At 42.4% G+C, this 15664-nt stretch overlaps 1 protein-coding gene across 3 annotated transcripts in view; it reads left to right on the forward strand.

The window, feature by feature from the left end:
* Window positions 1-15313, forward strand: part of PTPRB (protein tyrosine phosphatase receptor type B) — a 105105-nt gene extending 89792 nt beyond the window's left edge. For all 3 annotated transcript variants that reach the window (XM_024576357.4, XM_045184650.3, XM_024576358.4), the window contains 3 exons: window positions 1143-1278; window positions 7952-8072; window positions 10021-15313. In XM_024576357.4, the coding sequence (XP_024432125.2) occupies window positions 1143-1278; window positions 7952-8072; window positions 10021-10043 (280 nt within the window). In that variant the 3' untranslated portion in view covers window positions 10044-15313. The remainder of the gene's footprint in view (window positions 1-1142; window positions 1279-7951; window positions 8073-10020) is intronic.
* Window positions 15314-15664: the final 351 nt, after the last annotated feature.

Here is a 15664-nt window from a genome sequence, read left to right on the forward strand (position 1 = left end):
AAACCATTCATTTGAATCCTGGTTTCCTTCCCTTAACTGTTGGTTTCCTTTATTTCACTTTTCATAGCCTTTACTTTTTCCTCTATTTTGCGACCATATTCAACCATTTCTGTGAGCATCCTGATTACCAGTGTTTTGAATTGTGCATCTGATAAGTTGGCTATCTCCTTATTGCTTAGTTCTGTTTTGGGAGCTTTGATCTGTTCTCTCATGTGAACCATATTTTTTTTTGTCTCGGTGCACCTGCTACATAGTAAGGGGTGGAGCCTTAGGTATTCACCAGGACAGGGCCACCCAAGTCGCTGCATTGGGGAACTGTATGTGGAGGACAGGTCTGAGAGGGAACAATGCCACTTGCTCAGCTCTCAGCTGGCTTTCAGTCACTTCCTCTGCTACCCACAAGTAAATTGGGCCCCTTCTGGTGCTGATTCCGGGTGGGTGGGTTTGTGTATGTTCTGTGGGTCAATCTAATGAACTCTCCTGTGAGGCTGGGAGTTTCTCCTGCCACCTCAACCCCCACAGGTTTTTTCAGTCAGAGGTTTTGAGGCTCATTTCCCCTCATTAGAACCCTGAGTTGCATGGTCTGTCTTGTTCCACAGTTGTTCCTCCTGGTTATCGGCACGCAAATGTGGGACCACCCGGTCCTCCAGTTGCTGCCCTACCGGGAGTACTCTCTACCCCAGCTGCCCGCCTCCACCCCTCCTACCAGTCTGGATGAATGTTTCTTCTTTAACTTGTTGGTTGTTGGATTTCCACAGTTTGATTTTCTGGCAGTTCTGGTGATTTTTTATTTTTAAATTTGTTGTTGTCCTTCTTTGGGTTGTGCAAGGAGGGTATCTACCTACACCTCCATCTTGGCTAGAAGCCCTGGAAAAGTGTTTAAAATGCATGGAAATGATACATACCAAGTGCAGAGCAGTACTTACCCCTGGTGGAGTCGGGGGGGGGGGAGGTGAATGAAAGAGGTAGAGGCTGGAGCTGTAGGTTATATTTCTTTGAGAGAGCATATGGAGAGAAAGAAGTATTCCTATGTCCTCCCAGAACTTGGAAAGGAAAAGAAAGATTTTGCTAAAGTCTCTGGATATAGTCTTGAAAGACCAATATAATAAAAAGTCTCAGTCTTCCTTCAATATCTGTTCTAGTGCCGGCGTGGGTAGGACTGGAACCTTTATCGCATTGGACCGAATCCTCCAGCAATTAGACTCCAAAGACGCTGTGGACATCTATGGAGCAGTGCATGACCTAAGGCTTCACAGGGTTCACATGGTCCAGACTGAGGTAAGAGTCACAGGCTAACGGACAGAGGCTACTCTCCATGCCTCCTCCCTCAAACCTCCCAACTGCCCAGGGCTTTAATCTGAGTAGGGAAAACAACTATGACTCATTGGGAAGAGAAGAGCACTGAATATACAATTTTTCTAGGACTCGTCATTTTGAAACAAATCTCAGTGACCTTTGAAGATGGTGTGTACCCTTATCTTTATTGAGCTGGTTGCCTATCTTCTGCAGATGGGTGGGTAGGAAGATAGATTTTTTTAAATCAATACATTATACATGGGAGAAAGTCCAAGGCCAGACCATCTTGCAGATCATTTTTAGGTAGTCTGGTGGGTGAGCACAAGAACTTCAGTTGGTAAAGAGGAAACAGATTCTAACCTCTTCTCTCCTCCAGTGCACTCCAGCTGCACCTCCCAGCTTGGAGAGACCAAAGGACATTGATTGCAAAGGATAAATGCATCCATTTGTACAGTCCCTTGGCATTTGCAGAGCATTTTTTAACATGTTAACTCATTAGATTTTCACAATAATCAGATAAGAGGGTTATTATTTCCCATTTCCAGACTAGAAAACTGAGGTTCAGAGGCTGAAGGGCTTTAAACATCTATGAAATGGCCAGACTGGCACTTGAACCTGTTCTAGAGAATCTGAAGCCCTAAGCAGCAAGTTCACTGCCCCACAGCCCCTGGGACAGGTCTGTGTCCCCACATGCACCATGCCTGTAATTCCCTGCATATTTGCCTTGCATGGCCCAAGCTCTCTTACCCTCGTGTTTCCCACATAACTCTGTGAAATCCTCCATTTAATTAAATTTTCTTATTTTTCAATGACATTCTATATTATATTAGTTTCAGGTGTGCAGCATAGTGGTTAGACGTTTATGTAACTTACAGAGTGATCTCCCTATGTCTCATACCCATCTGACACCACACATAGTTACTACAGTATTACTGACTATATTCCTATGCTGTACTTTACATCCAAATGACTGTTCCATAACTCCCAATCTGTACTTCTTACTCCTTTCACCTTTTGTCCCCAGCCCCCCAGCCCCTCCTCCCCTCTGGCAACCATCAGTCTCTTTCCCTTTCTGTGAGTCTGTTTCTGTTTTGTTTATTTATTTTGTTCTTTAGATTCCACATATGAGTCAAACCATATTATATTTCTCTTTCTCCATCTGACTTACTCACTGAACACAATACCTTCTAGGTCCATCCATGTTGTCGCAAATGGTAAGATTTCATTCATTTTTGTGGCCAAACATTGTATATATGTACCACTTTTTCTTTATCTACTCATCTATCAATGGACGCGTAGGCTGCTTCCATATCTTGGCTATTGTAAATAATGCTGCAGTGAACATAGAGGTGCACCAGCATCCTCTGTTTAAAATATAATTCCCATGGTCAAAAAATGGGAAGTTCTCCCTGATCCTACCTCCTTCTTACAGTCACCACACACATGCACACTGCTCAGGAGGCCCTGCTCCACTCACCTGGGCCTCCTGCAGCAAAGATCCCCTGAGCTGTTTCAGACCCACTATCCCGAAAACCACCTCGGGCCCCCAAGGTTTTTTCTTGGGCAGCACATGTTCATATCATGCAGAGCTCAGATTCTGTGACACATTTGGGGAAACACTGGCGTCACTGCCTCCCACAGGCTGTGCCACCACTACCATCCTGGGCTAGGAGTAGTTTCACTACAGCAATTGTTTTATTCTGAAACGTCTTAAAAGTACATAAAACTAGGAAAAAGAGTATTATGACATTCCTTCTCCCCAAATTCAGACTTATGCAATTATCAGCATTCTGTGTTCGTTGTTCATCTTTATCCCACAGGTACTGTTTCCATGACCTCACTGGAATATTTTAAAGAAAATTCTACTTATCACATCATTTCATCTTTAAATACCATGTGTATGAATGTGCAAATTACAAATAAGGACTTTTTTTAAAATTATGACTACAGTATCATTATCACATTTAACAATTTTAATCATAATTTCTTAATATCATCTAATATTCAGTCAGTGTTAAATATCCTTAATTACCTCAAAAATAACTTTTCATACTTGGTTTGCATTTGAATACCAAGTCCACACATTGCATTTGGTTGAGGTCTCTTTTGATCTATAAAAATCTATAATAATCTACCCTCTAATTTGTTTTCTGTGCTACATATTTGTTAAAGAAACCAATTCATTTGTTCTGTAGATGCTCCCACATTGTGGATGTGATTGACTGCTTTTTCATCATGATAACGTATCTTCTGTTCCCCGTAGTTTCTGTGTGCCAATGTGAGGCTCGGTTAAATTCCGGTCCCTTTTTACCACCACAGTGTTTTGTGGATGGTGCTGAGTACTTCCTGTTGTAGCACATCAGGAGGAACTTCCTGTCTGCAGTTCTCTCTCTCTCAGTGCTGATGAAGTTGACACTGACCATCCACTATCACGTAACCCATAAGTGGTTTACTTAAGAGTTGGGGCAACCATTGATGACCACTGGGGACGTGTGTGTGTGTGTGTGCATGTTCAGACTCCCTAGTTATGGTCAGAGGCTTCTCAGCCTATGGGTCACTTCCATACACCTGCCCAGAGCACTGGAGACACATTTTGGCGATGAGCAGACACTCCCTATTGTAAATATCGTGGGTGGAATTCCAGGGCAGGGGAAACGTGATGTGCCGAAGCTCTCCCTCCTTCTCTGTGAACATAGCTCCTTCTGTTCCCTGCTCTCTTCTTCTCCTCCTGCCTCTCTGAGGACTCTGTGGCCCTTGTTCCTCAGGTTGCCTTTTCACTGTTTGATTTCCCCAAGGCTCTGTCCTCAAGGTACTGCTCTTCTGTCCCTGTCTTTATTCTGTGATGCCCCCCACTCCCATGGCTTCAAGAACCAGGTACGTGCCCATGTTTCCCAAATCTCATTCTCTTTCCCAGCATTCAGCTATGTACCTACCTACGAGAAAGTTCCACCTGGAAGCCCTACTGTCATTTCAAACTCAAAAAACTCATGTCTTTGAAAAAACAAATGACAGTAATAACAACAAGAGCGCTGCTACTCTGGCTCCTTCCAGTTTTGGGTGACAGTCTTCCCACCCACCTTGCCATCCTTCTGATTGCCCAAGCTAGGGGTCTGGCTTCTTCTCCTGCAGTTCCCGCGTTCAAGCAGCCACCAAGTCCTGTCAGTTCTACCTGACATCTTTTTCTTTGTTCCAGTCCTTCACCGCACTGCCAGCACCCTTGCCCAGCCCTTTCTCAGCTCCCAGTGGGTCTCTTGTCTCCAGTTCCTGTCCTGATAACTCTTCATCACCACTGCCACCCACAACTGTGTCAGCTCCTGGCACAAAAATCTTAGAAAGCTCCCCATCACTTGTAAAATGAAGTTCAAACTCTCATTCTTGTGTACAAGTCTCTCTGTCATTGGGCCCACCTCTCCACTTTCATGTCATAACACCACTCACCCCACGGTCGTTCCCCTCCCTGGGGCAGAATTGGCTTTGACTCTTCTGTTCATGATGAAATAAGCAGTGCAAGTAGATAGAATTTTCTCTCTCCTTTTTTTTCCGCCCTCAGCAAATGAAATCCCAAACAAACCCAGCTATTATCTGTCTCGCTCTGAGACTCTGCTGAGGGTGGACTGCTCCTACAGTCTCTGAAGCCCTGGCCCCAGCACAGCAGGGCTCACCTGGGGCAGGCAGTGCATGCAGAGGGGTTTGACCTGCAGCTGAGCCCCTGGGGGTGACTGTTCCAGCAAAGGAGGAAGGATATTCTGACCCATTGGGTTATGTTTCTGGGTCCATGGAGATAGTTAACTTCAACTTTACTCTGCCTTATTTGGGATACAAAGGGATGCAGATCTTCCAGGTCATAATAAATATATCAAAGAACAAGGATTTTTAAACAAAGGTGTTAGACAAAGGATTTGCAAGTGTGCCCCTCCTTCTTTAGCTTACCTTGGGGCAGACTGACTCTAGAGAGACATTCAGATGGAGCAGTAACTCACTGAAGAACAATAGCTGATGGTCAGTCTGTGGATCTAACCTGCTCTCCTCAGGAAGGAAACAGTGGGACATTGTAGGACTGGGAGCTCAGTGCCCATTTGGGTATTGTCCTGGGAGTTTCCCATGACCCATGAACTCTGCATTTTAGTTACATTGGATTGCTCAGTTTCCAGAATATATGTGCACCTTCATGCTATTTACATCATTTGGAATGTCACATTTCTTTGCCCAGATTCATGCAAATGTCTCCTTTTCTCTCTAGCTTGATACTTGCCACCCCCAGAAGTGAATATGATCACTTGTTATGTATGCAGCGTTCTGCACACGTAATTCTGTCTCACGTTTATCACTTTATAGGTGTTTGTTCACATATCTGCCCCTTTGCTAAATTCTGCACTCAAGAACCATGAAAAGACCTTAAGTATAATTCTATAAAAATTACCTAATATTACAACTTTTAGCAAAGTTGAATGAAACTAAGGCTTCACCAATTAGCTAAACAGAGCAAAAAAGGATCTTTTGTGATTGAGGTTCATGCATTAAACTTTGTCTACTTTTTGTGAATGAAGTGAGAGGCACATTAACAGCCTGAAGGTTTTAGTAGTAATCATTTTCCAAGGGACATTCTATTGGGAAAAGAAGAATTTATATTAAGACAAGGCAAATTAATAAATATTAACTGGTTTCAAAGCCCATGGTGGATCATTGTTGAAGAATTTATTAATAAGGCATAACATAGAGGTATTAGAGCTCATTCACCGCTGAACACTAAGGTCCCAAATTAATTTAATATCTCTAGAGAATTGAAAATGCGAGTCATGCTCTGGATGGGAGGGAGCAAGAAGGTGTCTGTCTATAATCTGGTGGGCTGTTTTCAAGATGAAAAAAAGAGCCTGCCTGTACTAACAACCATTTTCAAGGTAGTGGCCTCTCTGAATTTTCAAGACGGAGATAGCAAAACCCTCATAACAGGTGCGCAAGAATTGTGAGCAGAAAGGCAGAGAATCGTTAATATTAACACAGGCCTCATTTATGATTGTTTTGTTTCTTCGAATTGTCCTGATGATTTCACCAGGCCTACATGATGAAGTCCCATGAGTAGATGACTGAGCTAGCGTCCAATCAGGAGCAACACCTTGTGAACAAAACTTGTTCACTTTTAAATATAGTTGGTAAGGGAATACCTTATGGTTTCACTTTGTGTCTCAAACCTTTGAAATACTCTAAGGCGGACCACCTTGATCATAGGGGTCCATCTAGTTGACAGCGACACAAAGTTTTATACACTTTAGGGGTATAAAGGTAAAGGATGTCAGCTGTGGAGGAGACCTTTGCCTCCTAGTTTGACAGGTGGAGAAACTGAGATCCTCAGCAGCCTCGTGATTCAGTTTAGATGAGACTGAGAGCCCAGCGCCTCCCGCACAGTGTCTGCTCTCTTCCCAACTTCCTCTCTCCATGGAGCTGTTGCTGTGTCATTACAAGTGCACAAGCCCTGGCTGGTGCGGCTCAGTGGATTGAGCACCAGCCTGCTGCAAACTGAAAGGTCACTGGTTTGATTCCTCATCAGGGCACACGCCAGTTGGAGTTGTGCAAGAGGCGACCAATCAATGTTTCTCTCCCTCTCTTTTGCCCTCCCTTCCCCTCTCTCTAAAACTAAATAAATAAATTTTTTACCAAAAAAAAGGTGTGCACAAGGCCAAGCACTAAGTTTACAGGGACAGGGACATACATTCCCCTTTTAGAGAGCTCGTTGGCGGTAAGGAATGGGGCCAGTGCACACGCCGAGCTGCCTGTGACTGAGCTTCTGTTGTCCACGGGGGGCTTTGTGGTGTCCTTATAACCACCAAACACTACCTCATCTATATTTGTTTCCATTTTCAAAGTTGGGAGTTCTCAGAGTTAACAGGTGGGTCTGTCCCCGTTGTGTAACCCTCTGTAGTTCTCTGCACCAGCCGGCATCTCCGAGATCCTTCTATGAGCCAGAATCAAATGCTGAGAGAGCCGAGTAGATAAGACACTGAACTTGCCCTCAGGGAACCGGTAGTCCAGTGATGTCTATTGTACACCTCTCCTTTCTCTCACTACACTCCCAAAAGAAAGGAATAAAACAGCATAATACACGGTGAAAGGATTTTGTCATTCAATAATGCAATGCAACTAAGATTTATCTAAGCAAACTGGTGTAGTAAGAGAACATTTGAGGTCACACATTCAGGATGAAATCCTAGGATTCCGTTTCTTAGCTGTGCGACCTTGGAGAATTTACTTAACTTAGATGTATGATTATACCTACTTCACAAGGCTGTCAAAGTAATCAAATGAAATAATTTATGTAAAATGCATAGTACAGTGTTTGGCATTCATTCGTTTATTGAATAAATATTTGCGGAGGACGTACTGTATGCCAGACACAGTAGCGGGTCTTCATAAAACATACTGTATAAATACGTATGCATGTACGAAAGAATGAATAAACGCCGCCTTTCTGCCCATTTCCACCATTTTGTCTCGGTGGTAATGGAAAGCAGTCGGTCTTCTGTGTACTGGAGACCGTTAGTGAGGTGATGATCAAGAAGTGTATTAACTGTATAGGACCTCACTGCTGCTTTGTGAGGACCTCCACCTGTTTTGCACATGAGCACTTGCCCTCCTCTGACGTGTGTTCTGCCCTTCCCAGTGTCAGTATGTGTACCTGCATCAGTGCGTGAGAGACGTCCTCAGAGCAAGGAAGCTACGGAGTGAACAAGAAAACCCCTTGTTTCCAATCTACGAAAATGTGAATCCAGAGTATCACAGAGGTAGGAGCTCACTTCACTAACTTACAAGTTAATTTACCAAGATATGATTGATCTGGAAACCATGAAAAGACCAGAGCTCTTCCAACATGCACCGTCTATTTCTCCCTCTACCCAAAGGCTTGAGGGACAGGCCCTGGAAGTGTGGCAACAGGGAATGGAGGCGGTGTGGGGAGGGGCTCCCACAGTTAAGGGGCTCTTCACATGCTCTCTCTTCCTGCCTGGCCCAGGATGGCCTCTATGACACACTTCGCTTCCCATTTCTTTTCCAAACGCTAAGGCTCACTGCCGGGGAGGATGCTTTGAAATCACAACTGGGAGTTCAAATTACAAAATCCCTTTGTATAAAATCCGTATATACCAAGGTCCTTAATATGTTCTTATCTCGTTACCTAGTATTTCTACTACCAGCTTAAGTACTGAAAAACTTTATGCATGAAGCTTTTCATAGTTAAAATTTCAAGTGAAAAAACCTAAATGTTTAACAGTGGGGGACTAGGTATACAATGGCACATCCACTGAATAGAACACAATGCAGTCATCAAAAATGATAGTTTGAGGATATTATAATAAACATGGATATTCTTAGAAATAATTAAGAAAAGTAGAACATAAAACAAATAAAAACAACACGTTCCGGGGGGGGGGGGGGGGAGACTGGAAAGGAATATACCACAATAGTAAAACAAATTTCTCTGAACAATAAAATAACATATAATTTTTCTTTCATTTTATGTGTTTTTTACATTTCCCAGAACAAGCCTGCAGCATTTTTTAAATAAAAAATTCAGGAGGGAAACAGACATAAACTTTATAAGGCACGGCTTTGATCAGACAATATTTACTTGACGGATGAGGGTTTGCATTCCTTTTCCCACTCCAGACCATCAATGAGACTTAATTTAACACATAGGCTTATTGTAAATTTAAAGTTACATTGCATTAGTTATTTATTACCACCTAGCAAATTATCCTGAAACTCAGCAGTTTAACTCAACTTTTATTAGCTCACAGTTTCTGTGATCAGGAATTTGGAAGGGGCTCAGCAAAGTGGTTCTGGCCCGAGTGTCTCAGGAGGTTGTGGTCCAGACAGCGGCCAGGTCCACCTTCATCTGCAGGTGTGGCTGGGCCGGCAGGCCCGCTGCAGGGGGCCTGCTCACGCGGCTGCTGGCAGAGGCTCAGTTCCTTGCCACATGGACCCATAGCCATCTGTACATCAGACCATCTTTTTCTGGACAAACATTATTTCAGAACTATCTTATCTCCATTTCTAAAAGATCTTCAATTTTATTTAGTTCTCTGTACATCTATACCCACCCACCTAGCCATTACGTTATGGTAAAGCGTTGGTAAGCTGTAAAGCACTAATATAGAAGACAGCGGCTATTTAAAGGAGTCCTTTGTCCATCAGATAAGCCTTTGTATTGTAAATAATTGCTCCGTAATTTATCTGTATAGTAAAGTAAGTTTTTTGCATGTCAAATTCTTTAAGAAGCTCCAGGAAGGAAGGAGCTCTGGGCATCTCCGAGGTTCCTTTGTCTTGTTTTGACTTGTTTGAGAGGTTTTTGTTGTTGTTGTTTTGTTTGTTTGTTCATTTTAAGAAAAACCCTGGTTGCTCCTGAAGGAAGCTGATGGTGGTATAGTTAACTTCAGTCCTAGCTCTAGAACTAACTAGCATTAAGTGATGTAGTCCTGCATGGTGTCTGCTGCCTCTCTGGGCCGGTGGGCTCATCTGTGAAACCACAGCGTTTGGACCAGAGTCACTAGTCTTTTCCAATTCTAGAAGGTTCTGAATGGAATGAGCAGGCACCCTACAGGGATAGTCTCATCTTAAACTCTGCTGAGTTTTAGGCATTTTCCCCAGTCTTTCCCTTGTATAGTTTTCATACGCAGAACAAAGAAGTGTGGTACACCCTGGCACAGTCCCTAATCACAGTGTCCTTCCTTTCAGATGTGGGCTATTCAAGGCACTGAGAATGCACCCGAAGACATCCTGGATAAAAGCTATTCACTGTGTGATTTTTTTTTTTAAACTCACTTTATGCTCTAAGAGGTGCCAGCTATTTCTATTGATACTATGTATAATTTATTAATCTGGAGAATTTTAAAGAATTTATATAATTTAAAAGTAACAGATATTATTGTACATAGTTGTATTTTGTAGTTTCTTCTGTAAATATGTATTTTTTCATAATGTTTAATATTAAGCTTTATATAATACTATTTTCCACACTAAAGTGTTCATGGGTTGTTCTACATAAACAGATTCAACCTGTCTGACAGGACTGCTGTACCAGGGGGTGGGGGTGGCTGCAGAGGCGACCCCTGGGGCCGTGCTTTTTACTGGTTTTGATATTCACTGAACAGGACGTCGAAGGACAGGGCTGGAGAGAGCGTGTAGTGTGCTGGCTTTGCTGCTTGCAGTCCTGTGAATCTTGGGCTCCAAAGGTGGTCCAAATGCTACTTGGACAAATAGGACAGTCATAAAAAGGATTGGGAGGAGGAGGAAGGGATCGAGTATCACGAAAGCTGAAGGAGGTGGTTGTGCCTGAAGTAGTTACTCTCTCCCCTTTCTCCTGCCAGGGGTTCAAGCCTGGGGCCTGCAGTGCAAGTCCAGGCTGCAGGGAGGAGGGTGGTGGTAGAGAGGGATGCAAACAGAAGTGGTACATTCCTTACATCGAGAAGAATGCCACCTGGAACGCTGACTGGAAATATAATCAACATGCAAAGCAGCATCCATAGTGACAGGAGATGATGTCACTGCATCATGGTGTGGAGGGCACGCACACAAGCCCTGACGGTAATGGATGTGTTGGTGGAAGTACGCACACCCCTCTTTGTCTCATTTCCAGTGGGCAGCACTCCTGGAAAAGGCAAAATCATGCCGGTCATACTGGTTTTTCCATCAAAAGAAGATTGTAGTGGCAGATTATACTCCTGATCAAAGGACCCAACACCAACATTTTTATAGAAATGTTCACAAAGACCACATACAATTAATTTAAAAATAAAAAAAGAATGCTCAGTGGTGCTTAGTATAAATTTTTCCAAAAGATCCTTTTAGGAAATCATCGGGGTCAAAAGTCACTACATCTTCTACCAAGTTTCTCTTCAGGATCTGTGCCTATTTTGACTACAGTAAATTCCAGTGAGTCAAAAAGCGGGTGTTGCCCTCATTGAGGTCCCGTCCCGAGGGTCTTCCTGGGGAAAATTTGAAAGGCATCTGTATGGAATTATCATGGCTACCTGAGAAACGAGCCAGGAACATTGGCCTTTTCCTGGATACGAATTTCTGCATAATAAACTAAGAATTAGAGATCAAGTTTGTTGATCTCACAGCTTCATTTGCAAAGTATATGTTTTTGCCACATGCCATAATGTTCCATAAGTGCTATAATGGATGTAATTGGCATAGTAATCAAAAATCATTAAATATATCTAAAATATTTATAGTTATGGAAAGCCACACCCAAACCAGGAAAGTTTCCAGGTTTATTTGAGATTTATAAAAACAGGAAAAAACTTTGTAAGAATGAATATGAAGAGCGCTGAGAGGGTTCCAGGTGTCCACGGTTTCCCTGTGGTCAGCGCCGTTGTGAAATGACAGTGTTAGGCTTTGACTCTGTTTAGAAAGCGAGTCTTCCAAAACTGAAAAGGAACGACACGTGTGTAAGTGTGGCAGCCGTACCAACAGGGAGGAGAGCCAGGCCAGAGATTTATGACATGTGATATCTATTCGGAATAACTTTCCCTACACCGAGCGGTAAGAGCAAGAGGAAAAGCAAGCAGAATTTTAAACTAATGTTGCTCATCACAAAACACATGAATCCATAGAAAGACAAATTCATTTCGGCTTTTCATTCATTCGGCAAACTTTCACAGAGTGCCTGTAACCTGCTAGGCAGTGTCTAGAAACTACGTGTTTCTATTGACATAAAAGAATGCTTGCTTCACAATAACAAAGTTAGAGTTCTTGTGACTATTTTCAGTTAAGCCTGAAGCGGGGCCTCAGTGAGGCAGCAAGGTAGCCGAGCCAGGTCAGGGCAGCGGGCAGCCTTCCCTGGGCCACCCTGGCAAGTGCTCATGCTGCTTCCATAGCAAACCACTGCATCTAGAAAAGAGATCAATTCATTTCACAAAGCAAAAATTGAAAGCGTAAAAACCTGCACACCTGTAGCAGCAGATAACACTCGCATGCCGTGGTGTATCTGGGGTGGAATCAGAGTTGTGGAAATGGACATGACAAGGGAAAACTATGTTCTTTTGGTCTAATCCAGGAAATGCTTATTCTTACCCTCTACCTAATTTTAAATTTCCTTAGCAACAATTATTTCACTAACTTCCCTCCTGCCTCCACCAGAGACTAAATACATAATCTAGTTATCTATTAAATTTAGGAAGGGGAAAAACAGGTTTCCTTGACATTCAGCTCAATTGGCTGTATTTTAATTTAATTCCGTCATGGGTTATGTCTCGGTAAACACTCCATTTCCTGTCCTGCTGGGCGTCCGGACTGTGCACCTGTGCGGCACCCTTTAATCATCCATCTTCAAAGTGCTTTGGAGTTATCAAATCTTGCGAGAGGCCCGTCTTGCATCTTAATAATTATTTATCCAGGTTCTTTAACTCCTTTAATCTCTACTCATTAAGTCAATTTTGTCTTATCGTTCGGTTCTCTGGATAGCAGCCAATTTTCAGCTCTTACATCAGATTTTTTAAAGACTCATCTCCCTATCTGAGCCTGCACATATTTGTCCTGAGTAATTTACTGTTCCGTAGTGAGTATGAGGTCCTATTTTTTATTACTTGTCCCCTGCTCCCTTTTGAATATGTTTGCTTTCCCAGTCAAATGTGATTTTATTTTCTGTTCATTTTATCTCCTCATATTCATTAGTATTTTGTAGTCTTTTCAGCCTCCATCCATGACCACTCATAAACACTAAACTGACCACAGCACAGATATTTGAGGGACAGTTTTATCTGGGAGGATCTTTAATTAATTTTTTATTCTCTCTTGAAAGAAAACCCAAAATAACATATGAAAATAATGTAAAACTACTAAGCAGGTGTCCAGCAATACAAAAATAGACCTCATATTTTAATACCTCACAGTCTGATTCTCTTGCCTTAGGAAGTATCTCAGGAAGCAGCTCCTTATATTAAACATTCTTCTTCCCTCTTGCAAGAAGATTAACTACCATATACTAAACTGGCATTCACTTACTTTCTGGGTGTTTGAGGTTGGAATCTGGCAATCACTGCCTGCCAGGTTTGTCCGACAGGAGCAGGAGGGTCTGAGCCCCAACTCTGGAGTCCTCCAGACTTAGGTTCCCACCCGTGAGCCAGAGCAAACTTGACCTGGTGAAAATCAACAGGTAATAAGCTGTTTGTTTGAGGTAGCAGCTCAAAAACTTGCCAGGTTCCTTTTCATTGAGGAAATGAAAGCAATTGATCAGCAGAAACAGAGCGGCAAGAAGGTGGCGGTGAGCAAGCCCTCAACCCTACCTCATTTCTGAAGAGTAGGAGTAGAAAAGGCTCTTCTCAGCCCACACTCCCTGAGCTTCTGAGTGTTCTTAACCCAAGATTTCAAATCACGTCAGGTACCCAAAGAATGTTTCACGTAAAAGGAAAGCCTGTAAACAGTGACTGCCGAGAACAGGTGAAATGATGCAAAGAAGGGGAAATAACTGAAACAATCTAACCAGACATCATCGGGAAGAGAAAATGGCAGCTCTTCTGTGCATCCAGGCTGTTTTTCTAAAACCCCCAAGTTTCTGTTAAGACCTACTACCCTTTGGGGAATTAATTCACTTTGATTACATTGGCCAGATGATTTACCCAATTAAACTATTGAATTGATTCCTTTAGCTGTGTAAATTGACCAGGTGTTTGACTAAATTGATTGATTTTGAAATTCTGAACACATTAGTTTAGATTTTTGTAGTGGATGAGGCCTTTGAAAATGTTTGGCCCTTTTAGTTAAAACGCAGGGTCTCATTCGATGCAGCCATAACAGCCCCAAACTGTTCTGTTCTAAAAATCTTTCAAGCAATGGAAATATTTCTGACTCAAAAAATACTCTTCACTTGTAGGGAGGCTCCCTAGGAATAAATATATGCAATATAATAAGAAGGCATTTTATTGTTTTAAAGGTTGTCTATATAGATACATTCATAAAATAAGGAAATTGGTGGTGAATGTTCCTAAAATGGAGGTTTAGGTAATAGAAATAAAAGAAATCTGTTAACAGATTTACCAAAGATTATTTTTATAACTTACGTGCCAATGTACATGATCTTATATTAGATACCAAAATAAGTTGTTCAAAACTGTGAAGAATGTCCGACAAATGTAATGTGTCCTTTCTAGAATATTCACAAGAAAGGTTAATTATGGCTGTTTTCTGCCTTAAGTAATTTCTTTTAAGAAATACTATTTTTACCCTAAGAGTTAACTCTCTGTTATGTTAGAGATGTTGTATTTTAACAGCTGAGTAAGTAGATAAGCATCTCAACAAGAAAGGAACACATGCAACTGTGGCTGGGGGCTCGTAGTGGAGTTGGACAGTACTCCACCCGCAAGCTGGAGGCAGAGTCTGCACTGGCCTGCGCGCACTTTCCTAGTCGGCCACGCCGACACCAGATGCACCAATGTTCTTGCCTGAGGAGTTCTTGATCTCTGGTCTTCCCGGGGGACTCGGCAGGCTCATCAATTCTGCAAGGACAAGGACAGAAGCTTTAATCTCTCCTCCTACCTTGTAGAAATTAGCGAACAGCTCATAGATAAAGAACATAGACTTGTGCAGTGGAAATTGCTCCTGGCCCAATACTTTGGATATTTGGTAAGTGGTCAGTATCTAGTAACACTATTGCCCATGGAGGTTCATCGGACTGTTCCTTGGTTGGTGTGAAGCTTAAATAAATAAGGTAAATAAATCCAGTAACTGAAATTACTATGTTCTATAATACAGCACTTTTATGTATTTAATATCATGTATGCTTTCTCTGCAAATCTGGTTATTTAAAATGGCAGTAGATGATTCTATTTTTTCATACTATAGTGTCTGCCTGACAATGTTGTGTTTCTAACCAACTCTGTTTGAACAAAGAAATCCATTAGTCTTTCTATTTAAATTATGTATTTTCTTAATATATTTTCATATTTGTAACTCTGGTCAAAAATTCTCTATGGTATCTTACAAACCTCAGCAGTACAGGAATAAAACCGCTGTTTGTTCAAGGAAAGGGTCCTGTCTGCTGTCCACTCATTTATCAATTTCTGCTATCTTTTTGCTCAGGAGAAAGGTCAAATTGACTGTTTTTAAATGAGAAAAATTTTCTAGGTCATTATCATAAAGAACACGGTTGTCCACCTTTATTCCTGTGAGTGCCGAGTTGGTTACCTAGGGTTTCATGCACGTAGAATAGACTCTCAGGTAGACTGTCTCCAACTAAAGTTTTGTTTTTAGTGCTTCGGTTCACTAGCAACCACACTGTCCCCGACTACCCACAGCGCCGGTGTGTTCTCAGGGGGCGCTGCCCCGGCCAGTCTCCGCGAGCCCCTCGCCGGCACTCACGGGATGGGCAGCAGGGCAT

The sequence above is a fragment of the Desmodus rotundus genome, chromosome 3 (assembly GCF_022682495.2).
Source record: "Desmodus rotundus isolate HL8 chromosome 3, HLdesRot8A.1, whole genome shotgun sequence".
NCBI lineage: Eukaryota > Metazoa > Chordata > Mammalia > Chiroptera > Phyllostomidae > Desmodus > Desmodus rotundus.